The sequence below is a fragment of the Elgaria multicarinata genome, chromosome 10, assembly GCF_023053635.1.
Source record: "Elgaria multicarinata webbii isolate HBS135686 ecotype San Diego chromosome 10, rElgMul1.1.pri, whole genome shotgun sequence".
In the NCBI taxonomy this organism is placed as follows: Eukaryota; Metazoa; Chordata; class Lepidosauria; order Squamata; family Anguidae; genus Elgaria; species Elgaria multicarinata.
In genome coordinates, this window is record NC_086180.1 from 36,576,569 (window position 1) to 36,597,692 (window position 21,124).

A 21,124-nucleotide genomic window follows, 5' to 3' on the forward strand; every position below is an offset into this window, starting at 1 on the left:
AGTCCCATATCCCAGCTGAAAGACCAATTACAATGGGCACAGATAATCAGTATCATCCAGATGAATCTGGCATTGCAATGCTACCACCTTAGCCAAGCATGATACATTTGACACTGGCCTGTAGTTGGATAAATTCCCTGGGTTAAGGGAAGGTTTCAGATTATTTAAAAGGCCTAGGTGAATAAAAATGTCTCTGCTTAGCACCAGAAAGACCATAAAGATGCCACCATGCTCAGTAGAGAGAGAATACAAAGTGTCGGAAAAACTGGAGTCATGGCGGATTTACAGGAAGCCTGAACAGGAGCACTCTTGTTAGGCAAAAGTATACACTGCAGCATGTAATATTATTAATAATACTGGGTTGGATCCTAAAGGCTGATTGTGCAAATGGAAAGCTATCCTACTTACACATGGGATGTTCCTGATTTTCCTCATTTCAAAACTCCATCACACCAGCATTATAGTCTGCTGTCGTGCTGAATTGCATGCAAAGGAATCAGATGTTGCCGACCATGTCCTGCTGTGATTGTGGTTCTTTCCTCCCCCTCTTAGCGACATAGTTTGGCACGTGGAAAGTCCGGTTCTTCCAGTAATGTGAAAGCACACTGCTCAAACTTCAATGTGTATTTTCATCCATCGTTTTCAGTCGATGTTCTGTGGGTGTGTTTTCAAGGGGCGGTGTTACTGACAAAAGAGAGGGGCGTGCCTTTTCTCCATTGGGCTGCGTAGCTTCTCTCCCCTCCCCTTTCCCTCTCCTTTTCAATAAAAGGGAGTTTTAGTTGATTAATCAATTCATCTATGCATTAAATTTGCATGTGGGTTATAAGTTCCAGTCTCTCTAGAGCAAGAAGAGGTCCCATTGAACTCTATGTTCTTACTCCCGAGTAGGCATTTTCACCTTAAAAGAAATGTGGAAAATGCACCCTCCTTGCCAGCAGTGCCCTCATTTTTAAAGATAAAGCAATCCAAATTGGCACCTTGATAGCTCTTTAGGAGGGCTTTCAGCATACCAAATTTGAATCAGATTGGGTCATCGTTTGATTTTTAATGATTTTTTAAATACCCTCTTAAATTCTTTTCATCTGTTTTTCACCAGTGCGAAGGACCGTGGGACTGTTCTTCCATTCCTTCGATCATGCAAAGCTGTGCATCTTCAAGTTCACAATCTAGTTCCCCTACTCAAAAGTAAATCCCATTGATTTCAACTGCTAGTCACATGCAAGCTTACCTTTGAGTAAACCCCATTGAACAGCAAGAGTCTTACTTTGGAGTAAACACATATTCCAGTTCTAGAGAGCCCCGGAGGGCTTGTGTGTGTGTGTTTGACAGATGGAGCGTGTATGTGAGGTGCACCGTGAGGCGGGGAGAGGAAGCAGGCGAGGTGAAATGGGTTTGCCTGGTGCCCTTTCCACAAGGCTTGGACACCAGCTGTCTCTGCAGTTGGCTGAGGATGCCAATCCCAGGAGGGCTGCAGCAGTGGTTTCTTTTCTTATTCCGGGGGGGGGGGGCTCTCTTTTGCATCAATGGGGGGCAGAGAGGCAACCTTGAGTCAAGCAGCGGGGAAGCGAGAGCCCCATGTCTCTCTCCATCCAGGTGGACACGTGAATCCCGAAGTGGGATTCTCTCTCTCACTCTCTCTCCACACACCCCTTTCCTTCCTTTCTTCCTACCAGCATGATCCCAGGCAGTGTTCAATGCTCCTAACCGGGACTTACTTCCGAGTAGTAGGAGGGTGCTTAATGACTTACAGGGGATATCCACAAAACTACTTAGGGGAGTGAAGTTCTTGTTTTTGCAAAGTCTCTTCAGCAACAAGAGAAGCTACTACCAAGGGAAAAAAACAGAGCAACACCCTAGTAGCCCCATGTCCATCACAGTCAGTGTGGGATGAGTTGTCCAACCAACAACAACCAATGAAGTATAGGGGGAGGTACAAAGGAGATCCACAGGTGGATGCAAGAGCTGATTCGTAGGTGTGCAGGGGAGGAGAGGTGTCAAGATGCACGAACCCTAAAAGCGCACAGGTGTAAGTGATCAGGGCTTCACATGCTATGGAAACGAAGGGGGATAATACGAGGGCAAAAGTGTAGGTGTGATGGAGCGTTCAGTCTTCCCACTGTATCCCCTTTGCCACACCAAAAGATGAGTTCAGGGAGGGCGCACAGGTAGGTCTAGAAGGAAGTAGGAAGCCAGGAAGCCCCATTCCATATATGGAAATACAATCAGCCTGGAACGCTCTTCCAGAACACTTGAGAACTACAAACTCAATCACTGCTTTTAAGACTCAGCTCAAAACTTTTCTTTTCCCTATAGCCTTCAAATATTGAGTTTGTTCTGACTTTACACTGTTGGTTTTGCCCTACCCTGTGCCTGTTTACACTTCCCTGTGCCTGTTTGCATTCTCCTTCCCTCTTTATTGTTCACTACAACTTATTAGATTGTAAGCCTACGCGGCAGGGTCTTGCTATGTACTGTGTTATCTGTACAGCACCATGTACATTGATGGTGCTATATAAATAAATAATAATAATAATAATAATAATAATACGATCCAACCCATTTAATACCAATATCAATCAATTCAAAGTTTATTGTACTAGCCAAAGGCCATGACACATCAAAAGAAAATAGTTATACATATATGCAGTAATACAAATATTTCAAACAGTAGAAAATTATACAGATAACTTAGGATTTGCCGTAACTAAAGCTCAGCGTTCACTTAGCAGTCTGAATCTCCACGGCAATTTTGTCTAGTTCTCTCTTCCTCATCTTTTTTTTGCTGCCAGAGTAAACAGGGCCACTTTATGTGTCACATAGCAGTTGGTATCACTCAAAAGAAAATGAACCATTTCTGCAAGGGCATTCCTATATCCATGTGTTAATAAGGGTTCCAGGAATCTCTCTCTTGGATCCCTATACAGAGGGAAAATTAACATGTAGTGAACAATGTCTTCCACTTGACGTTGGCCACACATGCATAATCTGCATTCAGATGGGACCTCCATCCAGAACTGCAGTTGGCATAACTTGGAATCTCAGTTCAATAAAAGCATTTCTTAGAGAAAGAGGCCTCAGTTTGAACAAATAGCTGGCTCTGAAGTGTTCCGTTTTCAAAAGAGGGAACCACCGGGAGAATTTGGAGTTTTGAATTAGTTGCAGATGCCTCCAAGAATCTATCCAAAATAGCCAATCCCTCAGTTGCTTCTTATCCATATCAAGGACAGGCTTCAGCTCAGGAAAGTAATAGCTATGCAGGAGGTTTTAGAGTATTGCCATCAAATAATAATTTTTGTTCATTTCCAGGTAATGCATAGCAGGAAGGCGCTCGTTTGCAAGGTGACAATTCATTTAAAATACTTTAACTGAGCAAACTATTCTTGTCCTGATTGATAGCCACTAATATGGACATCAGCCTTACGTAACTGTAGTTTAATCTGCCAATATATATGGTTGAATGTTTGCCTTAGTGATCTGAAGTTTTAAGCACTTACTCAGAGATTTTTTATTTCTGTAATCTATACCGTGCACAGACAGTGTTACATTGCCGTTGCCAGAGAGGCTTTCAATATCTAAACCAAAATTACCAAGATAACAAACAATTCAATAAAAACAGAATAAAACAAGTCTTAACAGTAGCAATTCACAACAGCACAGAGCAAAATATGGTGAATAAAAAAATCAGATACAACAAAAATGGATTTTAAAGCATGGTTAAATAAAACTGCTTTTGCCTGGTGCTGGAATGAAAGCAAAGTGGGTGCCACCCCAGAGTCCCTGGTGAGGATATACAACAGGGCATCCTGTGCAATTTGTGAAGTACTGGCGTGTCTCTCACCCGATAGATGCAAATGTACTATGCTTTTTCTGACATGTACCCAAGGAACATGCTGAGTCAACAACTTGCATGCTTTAATCTTAAATTCCATTCAAGGGAATTCTAGAAACCTCAGGCTCCTTATCTCATTCCTCAATCTTCTTCTCCTGTTTTCACTTACTTATCAGCCATCCAGCTTATTAAACCTTAAGTCATAACTAGGTTTTCCCCACCCACCCATTTTTTAAACCGAAGAAATGCTTTTCCTATAGCTTAGTCATTGCTGGGTTAGATACAGTTCAGCCTATTAAAAACTGATAAACAGGACTGCTTTCAAAGAACTTTTAAAAAAACTATCCTGAGATTTCATGTATATTTGATTTAAAAAAATAAGATGGTGGGAGTGGAGTGAGTGCTCAGGAGATTTAAGAAGAAAACAACTGGAAATTAATTTTTTTGCAACTCTTTTATGTCGTTTGTCCTGGCTAATGTTTGCAGATTACAGAACTGCAATGGGAAATGATTCAGAAACAGGTGATTCACCCTTTCTCCACATGCCACTAAAAACAAAATAAATATGATTCACTGCAGAAAGTATAAATGAACCTAATCATCATGTTCTCTCCCTCTCCGCATCATCATAATCTGCACAGCAATTCTGAGGTTACTATTCTGGCAATGTGGTTGCATTTTACTTGAAAATTATCTGACAAATGCACTGATGCTTCCGGGGACTTTTTTTTTTACTTCTTTGCTAATTAATTCAGTTCTCATGACATCATTGAAGGGCCAACGCTGTTTTGCTCAGTAAACTTTTTCCACAGAAAATATATGTCGTACTGTTAAGATTTTTAAAAGTAAGAACACATCCTGTAGCTAAAAGAGAGAAAAACCAGTTGTGTTCAATGCCAAGTAATTTATGCATTTATGTTATTTCCTATCAGTATTTTCCATTAGATAACTGGGGAAAATCAGTTTAAATGGGAACAGCAATCAGTATAACTGTCAAGAGGAATTTGAATGAAACATGAAGAAATTTCCCCCAAGGTAACACTTACCTTTGGAATTAGTTATGTTCTGATAAGTAGGTTGCCGGGGGTGGGGTGGGAGTACAGCCTTGCAATTTAGTAGTACTTTGGAATTACTAGGGCATAATTCTGTTGATTTTGAACAACTGTCAGTAAACACAATATGGAGTAAATGAACTCCATATATTGTACAAAATCAGATGTTGCATTGAATGCCACTTAATATTTTTTAAATTTTATGTATTTATTTGCATTTATATCCTGCCTTTTTTTCCTCCAAGGAAAAGCCCCATTTTATCCTCATAACAACAACCCTGGGTGATAGGTTGGGCTGAGGTTCTGTGACGGACCCAAAGTCACCTGGCCCTTGCCTTGACGATATTGGGGATGCTGCGCATGGCAGCCTCGCTGCCGCATTGACACTCCTTCCAACCATCTACATCGGAAGGAACACAGTTGCAGGCTTTCTGGGCACCGCTGCACCTGCCCACCAGAGCACTCATGCAGTACGTCTGGGACGCCTGGGAGCATCTGCACCCGCTCTTCTAGTGGTTTTTTTTAAAAAAATAATTGGACTTATTTTTGGGGTATTTTTTAAGCTGTAAATGTAAAGACTCACATTTACAGCTAAATGTGGGGAGACAAGGTGGGGAGGAATGGGGTGCTCCCTCCCTGGTGGGATTTCCAACCCTTTAAATTTTATTTTATTTTTCTTAACAAGGCTTCGTAGGGGTGTGGAGCCTCGCTCCAAGCTAAAAAAATGTCGGGGTAAGTTCCCTACTTTTTTGGTGTGCAGCTTTGGGGCTTTGCCCCTGGATCACTTCAGAGTGGCGGCTGCGTTGTGTAGATCAGCTGCCACCACTCCAAAGCTACTGCGGAGGGAAAGTGCCCATGTAGATGAGCCCCCAGTGAGCTTCCATGGCCGAGAGAGGACTAGAACCCAGATCTCCCAACTTCCAGTCCAACACTTGAACCACTACACCACATTGGCTTGTCAGAATTCCTTAAGTCGTCACCCTGATTCAGTGATCCATGCACATATCGAGTGTGAAGTAGGAACCATAACTAGATGTACAGCTGGATTTCACCCCTGCTTTTTCACACTCCATTGCTTTCAGTAAGATGCACATTTGGGAGTGCATCTGGTTCAACCACTCATGCATAGAAATGCTAATGAAGGTGGCCAAGCCAAGCTCAGAAACAAATTGGGGTGGGTGGGGGCTCCGAAAGCAAGACTCAAAAGAGAGGCAAGTTTTTAAAGCCCTTTGACTCTTTACTGGCTCAGTTCAAAGTCTGAGTAAGAGAATTCTCCCTACCCTCTGCTACTTTCCGCATCGCCATTCACAGAAACACCTGGGGGCTGTCTATATGCAAGGAAAGCCCAGGGTGGGTGCACAGTGGCACTGTGTCGATTAGACAACGCAGCAGCCACCTTGCACCCACCCCGGGGCTTTCTCGCCAAACTGCGAAGGAAAAAGAGACTTCTCCTGACTTTCTTCTCTGGAGTGAGGTAAGTATGGCGCATCTGCCATCTATCCTCATGGTGGAGGCATAAGCTGGGTGGATGGCAACCTCTGATTCGTCACTGTCTGCCCAGGCAGAGGGCAGGCCCAGCTCCCTGAAGCCCTGCAGTGTCTATACGGTGCAGGGTTTTATTTATGGTGGCAGCAACCTGCTGCTGTATGGGCAGCCCCCTGCCCTCCCCTGAAACACAGCCCTCCTTCCTTTTAAATAGGTGTGGGGATGCAAGCAGAGGCACATGGTCCAAGGAGAGGGGAGATTCTTCTCCCTCCTTCTTTACTATCCTGATTAGTAGTACACCAGGACAACAAAGCCCAATGGCCCCTGGGAGATACATTACACCCAATGTCCAAAGAACTACATCGCCCATGGGGATTGCACTCTGGAAACTGTTTCAGCCCGATTGACACCAAGCAGGATATAACACTTTGAAAGCGGTTTGAAAACAATATATGGAATGTGTCATGGCCCCCAACAGTTGTCAGAGCACTTCAATCCCAAGCAGTAGTGTAGATCCTGCCATGGAGAGTAGGGCTGTGCACGGACCCCCAATCTGCTCTGGATCCCAATCTGCAACTTCTAGATCGGGTCTGCTCTGCCCCGCGTTGAGCCGCCTATGCTCCACTCCGCTGCAGGGCTCCGGATCGGAGCTCCGTGTTCCCCCCCCCCATAGACTTGCATTGAAAATCAAATGTCTAAAACTTTTTTACTTTTAACGTTAGAAACCTCAAAATAGGCACCATGAGGGCTTAGAAATGTATCCACATTCATGCCCAGTTTGAAGCAAATCCGAGCATCCAGAGGCCCCCCATACCACTTACCTGCCTCCATTGCGGTCTGGCGGCAGCTTCAACAGAGGCCCAGGCCTCAAACAGGCAGACCAGGCTGCGGCCGCAGCCTCAAACTGGAAGACCAGGCCACAGTCTTCCGGTTTGAAGCCTGGGCCTCAGTTGAAGCTGCCGCTGGACTGCAATGGAGGCAGGTAAGCCCCCCTCCCCTCCTGCCCCCTTACCTGGCTCTGCCATTGTCGCCGCATGGACTGTGGCGGTGCCAGGTAAGCCCCCCTCCTGCCATACGTACCTTTTTTTTGGAGCTCTGTATCAAGGCGAAGGATCCGCTTGGTCTCGATCCACAGCTCCCCTGACCCAATCCGTCTCCGCCTTTGTCAGAGGCGAATCAAGCCACTCCACTATTGGTTCTAAGAAGCGAAGCAGAGCACAGCCCTAATTGAGATATATATCAATGCTGTAAATAAATAAAATGGGCCACTGGGTCCCAATATCCCAACTCACTGCTAATCAACACACTGGAATGTTGGAGAGGAGTTATCGTTATCTTCTCACACCCTGAACCTCTGCCACAACTCATTGAAAGCAATGGAGTGTGAATAAACAGAGGCCAAATTCAAGTGTATGTCCCACTTAACCCCAAGGGAAGGAGAGAAAGTGTGTTTCAGGGGTGGGAAGTGATACAGAGTGCATCTGGAGACGGAGGATAATTTTCCAACCTGCCCTAACTGGTTCAGAAATGCCTATTTTTTCAGGATATTAATCAGATAATTACTGGCGCAAATCTCAGAGGGCACACCCATCCCTAGTCATGTATAAATGCCTTTTTATGTGACTTTCTAGAGTTAGGACAGATCTATGCCTCGTGTCAAATCAAGATGATCCTATCATATGTCCCTCTTGTGCATTAATACCTCATAGTACACTTGATAACACCTGCTACACTATTTTGGATAATATGGACTAAAAAGTAGTAAATAACACTACAGAAGGGGTATACGGACTATATAATTTGCCCTAACAGTTATCAGTGCACTGATAAAAAGCACTAGGGTACATCTTGTCCTAGATAGTGATGCATATCTTTTTTGCTACTTTTTTGCTAATTGAAAAGCACGACCACAGCGCAGTTCAAAGTAACATGCACTTGAGCTCTGTTAGAATCAAGAGGCTCGATGCACGCTTAAGTCTTTGTTGCAGTAGATATTTGTAGTGAATGACCACATACCTTTGCATTTACAGTAGGGCTGTACCTTTGCATGTCAAAATTCCCTTCTAGAACAACTGGGGCATATTTTCTGACTACAAAAATACATATTAAACTTAGGACTGTGCGAAATACATGCTTGTATTCATTTTGGGAGGATAAACATAATGCTTTTGGAGAGGCTGAAATACTCCCACCATACCCCAAAACAGTGCTGCTGAAAATATTTGCTTGTTTGGTGACTGGTTCTTGCTCTTCCTAACCCCATTCTGCCCCCATCCTCTGCTTTGGTGCCATTTTTCTTGCTTATGGTTAAGCTTGGTGTGAGAAGCTGGCATGGTTGGGCACTTGCAGTGGCCTGCCACTCTGCTCCCCTTACTTTTATTGTTTGTTTTCTGGCAAATCTGAAAGCCTGTAGCAGTGCATCTCTGGTGCTATAATTCAATGAATTCATACGCTATACATAGTAATTGCCCTTACTTTTGATCCTCAGACTTTAATATCTCTATGGCTTGTTGTGCCCACCTCCTGCCCTGCATTCCTGTGCCTACCCTGTAGTAAAATGACACATTGATAAAGCGCAGCTTCTCAGGGAAGCCCACCTCAAGGTAGCTGCAACTTGCAGGCTACATCATATAAACAATTTGGTGCAAGTGTGCAGCCGCAATGGGGTATTCCATAGAGAATTCAGACAAGCCCAAGTCAAATATGCATGTAAGTAGCATATTTTTTTAAAAAAATATATGGTAATTTAAAAAGGGCATGATACTTCCATGGTGGGGTTACTTCCATGATACTTCCATGGTGGGTGGGTGTGTGTGTGTGATCTGTTGTGTGTTGGGGGGTTGCACTCAAACAAGCAAATATGATCATATTGCACAACAAAGTTCAGAGAAAAAGCCCAGAAGTATACAGATAACGTAACTTTCAAGCCTGGCGAATCGTAGCAAGTTTCACAATGAATAGTAAAATGGAATTTTAAGAAAATCACAATTGTCTCCATTGTTACTGTAAACCTAAAGGAAAAAATAAATGTAGGTGGGGATCGTGTTTCCAAAGTATTCCTTCAAGCTTATATAATCAGTCCCCAAAAGCCCCAGGCTGCTAGAAATCCCCTCCCCATTCCTGCTCATCTCCCTTCATACCTACTTCGCCATAATGCCTAGGCATTGTGATACCGCATGAAGTCCTTTGACATATTTTTTTCTTCACATTTCCATTTCTCTTATCAGATTTCCTACTTGCCCCAAATTGCCTTTATTTTGATCCTTGCACAGTGGTGACTAATGCAAAAAGTAAAAGTGTCTCTTTGGGCTTCTTTCTCACTAGACTTGTTCCAAAGTGTACTTTCGAGTACACTTACAAACCCTCCAGATGTTTGTAACCTCAACTCCCGTCTGCCCCAGCTTTGTAACATCAATCTCCATCATCCCCAGTAAGGAATGGTGAGAGGCTGGTGGCTCTGATGTCAGTGGGGCAGTGAATCCGCTTCAGGTTTCAGCCAGAACTCTAAAAGAGCTGTTCAAGGTGCGAAGGCTGTTCTGCTGCCTAAAACAGGGGTGTCCAACCTTTTTAGGCCCATGGGAATATTTAGGAATTTGAGGAACTGCTGTGGGCACATTACAAAATGGCTCTCATGGCGAATGTGGCTAGTCACATAATGGATACCATGGTGGCTTGGCTAGTTAAAAGAAGTGGGAGGAGAAATAGTACAGCAAAGGCATATATTCAGACAACACACTAAGCCATGGTTAGGCCCCTAACCCTTTTGCAGCAAATGCTTCATGAGTGTGTTCAAACCATGGTTACGTAGCCTTGATGGTTAGGAATGGGTTACACAACATGCTAAGTCACAATATTTAGCTCAAAATGCTTAACCACTGTGGCTTGGTGTTATAGAGAAAAGGAGTAGCAAGGCTAGAAGCTAGGAGGGGGAATAAACAGTGAGGTAAAGACATAAGGGAGAGAAATAGCAAGGTAAAAGGCAGTGAGTTGAGAGAAACAGTACAATAAGAGGGTGAGTGGAAGAGAAAGAGCATTAGTAAAATTAAATTTGTCTTTATATTCCTAACTCTAAATCATGGTCATTTTTGCGTGGTAATATCAAAAATTTTATGGTCTGTTTTTTAGTATACCTAAAATCCTTTGATTAGGGGCTACCCCTTATTTTCTCCAAAAAATTGGTCCATGGCTTGGCATTTGAAAAACAAGGGGTCCGCAGTACTTCGCTAATTGGGAACCACTGTTGTAGCCAAAGACTTCAGTGTTCCAGAAATAAAGACTAATGTCGTTGAAATTGCTAAATACTTTCGTAATTTCGTAAAATCATTTTGCAGCAGCAGCGCTGAAAAGTATGTGTGGAACCAACCTAACACTCCCACAAGATGTTAAGACGGAACTCTGTAGTGGACTGTTTTAAGCAGTATATCAAGAACTGGCCTGTTCTGATGACAGTTTGTGAACAAAATCGAAAGGAAATAGATGGCACTGTCACGGCCAAAATCCTCAACAATGGGCTTAAGAGAAATGTTGAACATATGCCGAGCTTCCTGAAACCCATTTCTGAAGAGTTAAACAAAATACAAAAAAAGAGCTGTCTTATTGTTGATGCTGTTGAAATTTGGAAGGAACGGAGTGAAAAACAGAACTACACACTGACAGAATTAAGTTATAAGCATTTAAAAAATGAATAGGACAAGCACTGCCTCCAGCTCATTTTCTTGCAAATATTGTCAATATCTGGTAGCAGGGTCAAACCTTAAGTGCTGAAGATGAGGAGTTAGCTATGACATTGCTATCCAGCAATCATCCATCTGTAATGCCAGCTATAATGAAGGTCAGAGCTAAGGGGGAACCATTCAAGAAATACACGTTTGCTGATGTTTTAAAGGAAGTCACACCAGTGAACTGGTGGAAGTCACTTAAGCACTTGGATTTAGAGACTGTTGAAGTAATGATTTCACTTCTAACAAGCAGTAGCTTCCTTGCTTGCGTAGAAAGAATATTCTCTTCCTTTGGACTCAGTCTTTTAAATTGAGAAATTGTTCGGGACCTGATAAAGCAGGAAAGCTTGTTTTTCTTTTCCAGATTATAAACAGACAAGAAGATGAAGATGAGTGACCTAGTCTTAAGTGGGGTTTTTTTTTAACTACATCAGTTAACAAACACAGTTGTTTAAGCAAATACCAGAATACATATGCTATGTTATTGTTTTAGTTAAATAAAACTATTTAAATTGTTATTATTAAGGTAATGATTATTTTTCTCCTTCCAATAAAGTACAGCAGAAAAGTTGTCCAAATATGAATGATTAACCTATTAAACTGGAGATAGTTCACCTCGCAATAATTTCGTAATTATTTATCTATGATGTGTTTCTAATAGTATAACCAAATCAGTATTTTTTGATATAACTGTAAAACTAATCTGAAATGTTGTTATTCTAAAAATGATACCTTCCTCTGGTTATAAATATTAAGATTATACCAGCAAGAATGAGTCTTTAGTAACTCTGAGTTGTGTAAAATATAGCGAGGAAGAGTGCACTTTTTGGGGGCGGGGGAGTTACATGATTAAATAGAGTCTGAGTAGTGATTTAAATCAAATCCACCCTGGCACATACACAGAACTTTTCTGGCATGGACATGGAAACTCTATATGTTCAGATGCTATCATAATTGTTTGCATCACCTCTAGCATTCATCAACCAGTGTAGAGTTCCTCAGAAATAGACTAGAAATAAAATGCTAGCAACAGCACATAATACTCTGACAACCCCCCCCCCCCGAAAACTTAACCACTGTTAAGTGGTTTTGCTTTAACAGCTAATGGAGTGTCATTAGACTGCACAGTATCCACACATTGTAGGTAGTCAGTGAAATAAATAGTTGATGTCTAATCTAATAAAACTGTATAAATCATATCTTGAGAGAAAAGATTTCCACATTAAAGAGAAAACTCCCAAAATACACTATACTGGTTTATTGAAGAATATACTGGTTTATTGAAGAATATACAAAGTTAAAAACATCATCGTATGGGACACTGAACTGTAGATCACATACACTTGAACAGTTACGATTCATAAGTTGAATTCATCTTGGTTAGACTGCCAGGAACAAGTTATTCTGTAGTTGTCCAAAAGCTAGCTATAGAAAAGTTGTTCCCCTCAATTACATCAGGAAACAGATTCTACTCTCAGAAAAGGAACAATATAAAGCATTTATTACAGAGACATTTTCTGTGAGCTATAGGAATTTTTATGCATTTTATCAGACAAAGTCCATGCATTTGCTTATTTGGGATGCTCCACACCACAAATTCTGGCACGTGGGTCACTCCTGCTAACATGCCACAACGAAGTGATCACTTCGGCATATGGGCCTGTTGTATTGGTGGCAAACATCACACATACAAAAGAAAAGCAGGCTTTAAACACAACAAAAGCCATCCTTAGATGTTTGCTATGACATTAATTTCAATGGAACTACCCTTGAGGGTTGTGGGGGAGAGTAACTGGTCTCCAGAAGTGATGGACTTGTATATAATTCCACAAGAGCAAACATTAAAAAGAAATAATGTGAGTGTACACAAGGCTTATATAAATATAGGGTAGTTTCCAATACCAACTGCTAGCGTAACAGGAAGTTAGCACTTTCCAAAGCAACCCTGGAAATGAGAGGAAAGAGAAATTTCCTACCTTTTCTTTTTTAAAGTGAAAAGTGGCCACAACTGATTAGAGGGACTGTTTAACCCTAACCCCTTCTCTTCCAGCTGTTCTTTTGTGCAAGATTTCATCCACCAATTACTTTCCCATCAGCAGAAAAGCTGCTCGGAGTAGAAGAACTGAGAGTAGAACAGCTGGAGAAGAGTTTCAGCAACCCCTCCTCTACCACTTCTTCCTAACTTTTCATTTTTCTGATCCTACCAACAGCCTCTCATAGCTGCTTTTCACTTAAAACCTTTCACATTGCAAATGCTTCTCTCATGCAGCATCCAATTTGGCCTTTAATGGGGTAAGCAGAGAACATATGACTAAGAAGCTCTTCCATATACTTTCACAAAGACCTATAATAATGAATCTATATGATAGTCAGAAGTTTAACAATTTTCATTTCATTTCAAAACCAAAGTAGGATTACCCTTGTGGGCTTTTGAGATGAACACAGGAAGCCTGAAAAATCTTTTAGTTGTGGGGAGAACATACATAAATCTGACTTCAGGTTGCTTGATTCCATATAGAACAAAGAACATTTGTACTTCCATAACTGAAGGAAATTATCAACAGCTGCAGCCTCTCAGAATTATCAAGCTATGATGAGAAATGTTGCAGACGCTGAAGTTTTTTTGTACTGTGCAATTATTTAAAGAGTTCTGTCCCATCTGGAACCAGGGAACCTTACATTACAGCTGCTTCAGGAATCGGAACTCTGGTTGGATCTATGATCCCCATAAGGAAGTACTGGGATTATGATAATGTCTACTCCATAGTCTATTCCCTTCAATTAACACTAGCATCTTTTCCCAAAGTTTAATGACACAGAAGTTGAATGTTGGAGAAGTCTAGCTGGGTCATTCTAAAATTCACCAGAACAGCACTGATACAAACATGTTCATAAATAGAGCAATCCTTGTTTAATTGTAATTGTACAAGCCAAATATAAATTGGTGCAAATTGCTTATTATTAGAGAGAAAGTTTTTGCTTGTAATGGGGTGACACAATATCATTATCATAAGAAAGCTCAAAGAAATATGGCATCTACATTCTCTTCTTAGGTTTGGTATGTTTTATAGCGTGAACAAGTCATTCAACTGATCAGAAGGGAAACGCAGTTCTTCAGTTATGAACTGTTCCTTTTTACTAAATCCAGCACCTTAAAAAACAAAACTTGTTTGGCAGGCAATTTTGAGTTTCTCATTTTAAAAAGGGTCCCTTCCATGTCACCTGAACCTGGTGTTATGCTGAAATATTGCATGTCGTTTTTAGAAGGCAGGAAAGCTATTAATATAGACTGGTCTTTTTCATGATTCTCAAGAATTCTTGCTCATTTATTTCTCCATCTCCATCACGATCAGCTTCATCTATCATTTCCTGTTAAAAAAAATCACTGAAGAGTAAACACCATTCTGGAAACATCCAATACTTAACTTTAACTCTTGTAACACCTAAACTTGAGATGCTTGATCAAGAGGTGATTTATTTAACAATGAAGTTCTTATCCTGATGTAGTCCAAACCATCCACCAACAAGAGGGAAGTATTAGCAGGCTTGTGGGAACCCTATAGTTTACAGAAGTACAAAAAACCTTTAGAAATAAACCTTAAAAGGGAACGGATTCCCAAATACACCCCAATGAGGACTGAGCATGCTCAAAAGCCATGGAATGCTGAGTAGTGTGCGTTGGGGCTGGGAGGACAAACAAAAAATAGGGGAATAGAATGAAGTGACATGGAGAAAGGCGTGGCTAGCCAAGAGATGGGCACGTTGAACAGGAACACCACACTGCAACCTTTTGTTACAAGTCCCATATTATTTTATTAGTATTCTTTGATAAACTGGGAGGAGCCTCACTAAAGAGCAGTGTCAAATTAACCTTCAGTGTAGAAGACACACAAATATTGACTTAAGCACAGTACTTAAGAGGCATTTAAAAAAAGCTTATTCAATGTTTTTTTTTACAGGAGTTTTCGTTGAGGTCCTTTTCTATAGTGGCGCCCTACTAATGAAACTATCAGTTGACCTGTTTGCCTGGAGCGACAGTTACTATGTATTTTTGGGCTAGGCAACTCCATCCTGTTTACCCAAAGTTGCAATAATAATAATATTTCAGGTCCTTTTATGTGGCTTTTATCTGTTGCTTTGTTTTATTGATGTTTTATTTTTACCGTCTTTTCTGTTTATTTCTGCTTTGTAAGCTGTCTTGAGGATTTAAGTCAACGGAAATGCCTTAAATGAAGCCACCACCATTAGTTGCTTATCCAGTGTTCAAAGCAGAGTACAGTGAAAAATAAAAGAACGTTCAAAACAAACAGAAAAACAGCATTCATAACAAAAGGCCAAATGGAAGGAAGGTATGCGTTTTTTGGAAGGCCATAAAGCAGAGGAATAGTGAGTCTGAGGAGCAAGAACATTCCAGTCTCTGGACAATTGATGTGAAGACCCTGGTCTTTGCTCCAACAGCCCTCACTCTGCACAGAGCTAGAACTTGGAGAAGAGCCCCAGTGGGTGCCTGTGCATGACTGGCTGAGCCAAATGCACATCCTTTGGGGCAAAGTGACGAGGCTAAAAGAAAACTAACTTGCCCAACAACTTAAGTACAAGGCAGAGGGTTTCAAAACAAAAACTTTCTTTTGAAAACCACAATTTTGTGCTCCACACCTATTTCACAGAAGGCACACTTTAAAACAAAGCACTGGGCCGCAGCCATTCAACAGTTTTATTTTCTATTCCTGGGAATGAAGAGACATGCTTAGATGATTCCTGGGAATAAAGATGGAATAGCTCTGCAGGCTGACAGCCTACTTTGCAACATGCCAGATTTCCAGTCAACTTTTAAAAAATAATAATAATGTTTGTTTGTTTTAATAATTAGGAAGGGCATGGAGCCTGGTGGGTACCAAGAAAGGCGCCTGTGAGCATGTTGGGGACTCCAGATTAAAGTGTTATTGTGCAATGCGAACTCCCACCATTGAACGTATGCAGCTATTAAAAATATCCAAGTCTATTAATAAAGGCTTGGGATGAAATCCCATACATGTTTAGATAGGAAGAAGTCCTACAACTCCCAGGGGATGCTGGAAATGTACGCCTTTTTTCCTGTCTAAACATCCATAGGATAGTATTGCATCTTTAGCAAGCCAAAACATTTACCTGCAATTCTTCATCTGTTAGATTTTCTCCAAGTTCCTTGGAAACTCTCTTCAGGTTTTTAAAAGAAATCTTGCCTGTGCCATCATCATCAAACAATCGGAAAGCCTTCAAGATTTCTTCTTTGCTATCCTTTTCACTCTTGCAAAAAGAGGGGAAAAGGGAGTGAAAAGGGCTCCAATTCCATTTCCAAATATATATAAAAGCAAAAGTACATGCTATTATTTTACCATTTTTTGGGTCATCATAGTCAAAAAATCTTCAAAAGTTATGACACTGCTTCCCTCTTTTCCAGTATCTGCTATCATGGTTCTAATTTCTTCTTTCTTCGGCTCAAAGCCAAGAGCACGCATTGCAACCTGCAATAAAAATGGAGACCACCACTTTTACGTACACAATATGGTGTTAGAAACCCAAGGGGGGAACCACAACCTGGAATTTGTATGGCTGATAGGGTCATTGCATGATTAGTCAATAGTATGAGTTTCAGTCAACTAATTGATAGATGAAGGGATTACCATTAGGTTCTGAACTCAGAGGTATCCCATGCAGAGCGGGAGCAGTGCAGATGTGATCTTCACCTCCGTGTTCCCCCTGCTTCTGCTAGACTGGTGTTTTCTCTATTCTAGATGAAGAAGGGGGGGTTGTAGGACTTTTTTTCTGTCTGAACAAGACAGTTGTGCCTTAAATATGTTTAGAAATACCACTGGTATACCCAGTTTCCCTTAGTCTATAGTTATTTTGTACATGCATATTGCAAACGTGTAGAATTTGCTTATTCCCACCTAGGAAGGGACCAGCTGTTTTGAATTACAACAGGCCCAAACATTGCAGCCTATAAACCAGATATTATCAAATAGTCACAGACTTTAATGAGACTTTCAAGGTCAAACAGTTCGTGGACTGCACTCTAATACAGGAAAACACAGGCAGTCTAGGATCACGATGCATGCTTCTTAAGTTGAGCACAAAAACAGAATGATCTAATTATATTTTGAATTAGATTTAGTATATTCAAAGTATACTAAACATACATTCATTCTGCAGTTCACATAAAAGAAGCAATTATATAGTCTATCTGTATCTGCATAATTTTGCAGTGCTACAAAATGATGTTCATTGCAACTGACTGACATCAACTAGACTAAAGAAATGGATGGTGCTTCTCAGAATCAACGAAGTCAAATAAGGCAAGGGAATGGGATTCCTTGGTGGGCACCTAGAAAACAGATTTAACTTTATTTATTTATTTATTACATTTATATCCCGCCTTTTTTCCTCCAAGACTTTACTCTTGCATTTCGCAGCAAGCCAGTTCAAATGTCGTCCAATTGGTAATATTTTGGATTTGTAAGGGAACAATGGAAGACACCCCAAAAAAACTCAAATCAGATTAAGGGAGCAATCTTACACTCATGTCAGAGGGCCTGTTCCTTCCCACACTCTGCCAACAAAAGCCAGGCAGAGCCGGAGTATGACAGATGATTTTGCCTCCCATTCCTCCTCAAAAAAATATCAGCTAGATCGGCCTCTGAACCGCACTTACTGACAGTGAGAAGTGCCAGAGAGATCACAGGATCCTGTGGATCCTGACCTCTCCCCTCCCTTCCCTGCTCACCAGATCCCTTTTTGACCTCTACAAGGTCATTCAAGGTCATTCTTGCAAGCTTGGAAAGCCACCATCATTGTTGTTTCCTCAGTGGCTGCAAGGGGAGGGCCCCAATGTCGGATTCCACCTCCAGAGGCCAGAGCAGTGTCTATAAACCTCAAGAGAAATCTAAAATACCCCACAGTACCTGGGATGCTCCCCAGAGACCCATAGAATTGCTCAGCCCATCACTTTAAACAAATACATACATACCTTCAGTTCTTTAACATCAATGTTGCCAGATCCATCAGTATCAAACAAATCAAAAGCTTCTCTGACCTCCTGCTTTTGCTCTTCTGACAATTCATGTTTCAGTCCACTTTTCCTCCGTTGGGAAGTGCCCAAGCTTGGTCTTTTATAACTGGATGCCTTCCGTCATGCAAGTGAAAAAGAATACGAAATCTTATTTGAAGTACAACAGAAACAGCAAAATAGTTTTGTCATCACGTTAGAGAAACATCTTTTGTCTACATGTATTTGATTTGCCAAATGGCGAAGTTCTGAAGGAGTTGCATTGGCTGCCAATAAGCTACCAAGACAAGTTCAAGCTGCTTGTACAGAGAAGCCGAGGTCATTGGTCAGAGTTGATCCTCAGAGGCAACCATGCCCAAATAATTGGCTCTGCGCCTTAAAGCCAGGCAATGTAGGGGGGATATCACTGCAGATTCCCTGTACTGTGGGATGCCCCTCCTCCCACAATGGCTGATTCTCAGGAAGGAACCCTCAGAGCCCAGTGTTTGGCGTGGCCACCTCTGCAGAGCTGTGTCAGCTGTGGCAATGCAGGAGGGAGACCAGGTGGGCGCAGAGTGGGAGAAGAGAGAGTGAGGTGCAGCTGGCAGGGGGAGGAGGGAGACTGACGTGGTGGGTCAGAGAGAAAGGCAGCTCTTACACAGATTTGGGGGGGGGCAAAGTGGCTTCCACCTGAAAATAGTCATGACCATTGCATTATACCCTCACATTATTATTATTATTATTATTTATTTATATAGCACCATCAGTGTACATGGTGCTGTACAGAGTAAGCCTCACAAAGCACCCAGACATTACTGAACAGTTATTTACATGACATTTCTTCACAGCTACCTACATGTATACAGAACAATGTACATATTTCCTATTAAAAAGAGGAAATAACCCACACAATTTTTTCCTATGTTCCTCGAACAGTGTGTCAAATGGATGTTCTGCCCCACAGGGAGCCAAGCTGCATGCACTTGCTCCCTTCCACACACTGAGCCGGAATGGGGGAGATACGTTGTCTAATTCAGCCCATGGTAAAAGCTGAACTACACACACCAGGTAAGTGCAACCAAATCCACTGCATGCTTGGTCAGAAGGCAGTCCAACTCCGTTGAATGGATAGGATTGCAACCATGCAGCCTGTTTTCTCTATGGGAATGCATGGTTTATCTGCAGTGCAATAGGACCTCCAAGTAAGCATGCACAGAACTGTAGCCATCTACTCGAATTTAAGAGTGCCTACTCATGGAATAGTGCCTATTTAAATCCTTCCATAGTCCCCTATGGAAATATTTTTCCCAATTTAAGGGAAAAGGCCCATCCTTCCATTGGTATAAATTACAACAGCCCAGGGTGCAATCCTATGCATGTCTAGACTGAAAAACTCGTGCAACTCCCAACATTCTGGAATGCTGCGAGTTGTAGGACTTTTTCTGTCTAAACATACATAAGGGTACCAATTGTATGCACGTGTGCGAGTACATTGTGGGCCTTCCTTCCCTTTATATTCGTATAGAATGGAGTTTTAAGTTTTTTTGTTTTACCAGCCCTCTCACGGGAACTAGAGAAAACCGCGAGTAACGTGGAAAAAGTGTGTTGGATTTAGTGCAAAATTGAACCATGTTAAGATGCACTACAAAATTTAGCCTGAAAGCCAGTGTTTAAGGTTAAGTTTGAGCGCGCAGTGTTGCACCAATGAGGGCTGAAACTCTAGATACTCAGCAGGTTGTTTCAATTAACCAGGGTTGGGCGGGCTTAAAAGAGGCAGAGGCGGATTCACCAGATCTGGTCTTTATAACTCAGTAAGGGACAGATGCCATTTTTCCTAATAAAGAACAGGAGAAGGAAACACACCGAACCACTCACCATTATATAAGCGCTGCTGCTTCGCTTGCTTACCAACACGCGGGGTATCGAATCTTGGGCAACCTGCATTCACTTATAATGCTCCGCCCCTGAAAGCCGGGAATGTCCAATGACAAGGGATTCCCGTGAAGCCCCCCCCTCTTCTTTTCAAGTAGAGACCAATCGGGCACCGCGAGAGGAGGAGGAGTTTTGTGACGTCATAGAGAACCCCATGTTGCCGTTTGGGCTGGATACACAACAAACAGAGGCGTCGGTGTCCTGGCAACCAGTTTCCGCTACGGAAGGCGCCGGAATGTGGAGCGCCTGCGCCCCTGGCTATAGTTCTTCTTTTCTGCGATAGGCGCAGCGAATGTGCGGTAGGAAGAGCAGGAAGTATCACCGCGGTTTAATCATTTGTGCTGGAACTAGCGTTAGGGCTGGAATATTTGAAATAATAAATGTGCATTGGAGCATGTGCAGAGTGTTTCTTACCTCCAAAAGTCCTAGGTGATCCCATTGGTCCGTTAGAAAAAAATAAATGCAAACGCTGCAGTCGTGACCCACCAAAATGGCACGATATTGAAAGCAATCGGGGGGGGGGGAAACTAAGCGGGAGGGGGAGAGAAAAAGTAGCGATTGCATGTTGTTAAAACCTCCGAAATCTACCTGTCTGTAACTCGTGTTTCCCCCTCTCACACATACACTTCCCCACCTGGAATTCCTGGTGGAGAAGGCTATTAATGGCTCCTCCTCCTGATGGCTATATGTACCTCCAGCCTATGGACGCCAGTCGCTGAGGAATATGGGTGGGAGGGTGGTGTTTCACTCAGGTTCTGCTTGCGGATTTCCCATGGACATCTGGTCGGCCACTGAACAGAATGCTAAACTAGATGTCTGATCCAGCATGGCTCTTCTTATGAGCCACAAGCACATCGCTGCTTACAATTAAGTTCCGAGCATTGGCAATCGGTAGCAATTTCCAGTCCTATTGGTTTGACCTAAGTGCTGCCTTGGAAGCACCTCTTCCACCTCCTCTGCTTCCAGCGAGCAGCAAATATTTGAAAACTGGGATGCCCCCGTCAGGACTTGCTTTGATGGCGCCCCACCAACAGGGGCCTTGAACTGTTGCGTGCCCTAAATGTCTCCGGTTGCATGGTCTCCT

The 21,124-nt window shown here is 42.2% G+C and overlaps 1 protein-coding gene across 1 annotated transcript; it reads right to left on the bottom strand.

Annotated features, from left to right (window-relative positions):
• Window positions 1-12,401: 12,401 nt before the first annotated feature.
• LOC134405202 (uncharacterized) lies at window positions 12,402-20,030 on the bottom strand. The gene is made up of 5 exons (XM_063136442.1): window positions 19,984-20,030; window positions 18,091-18,246; window positions 16,460-16,588; window positions 16,233-16,370; window positions 12,402-14,453 (listed from the first exon to the last, which is right to left on the bottom strand). The coding sequence occupies exons 1-5, from the start codon at window positions 19,984-19,986 to the stop codon at window positions 14,364-14,366; spliced, it is 516 nt and encodes a 171-aa protein (XP_062992512.1). The 5' UTR covers window positions 19,987-20,030; the 3' UTR covers window positions 12,402-14,363.
• Window positions 20,031-21,124: the final 1,094 nt, after the last annotated feature.

Coding starts and splice junctions, on each gene's coding strand:
- LOC134405202 (XM_063136442.1), bottom strand. Junction 16,371..16,459: donor CTATGATGACCCAAAAAATG/GTAAAATAATAG, acceptor TCTTTTTGCAAG/AGTGAAAAGGATAGCAAAGA. Junction 14,454..16,232: donor TAACAGATGAAGAATTGCAG/GTAAATGTTTTG, acceptor TTTTTTTAACAG/GAAATGATAGATGAAGCTGA.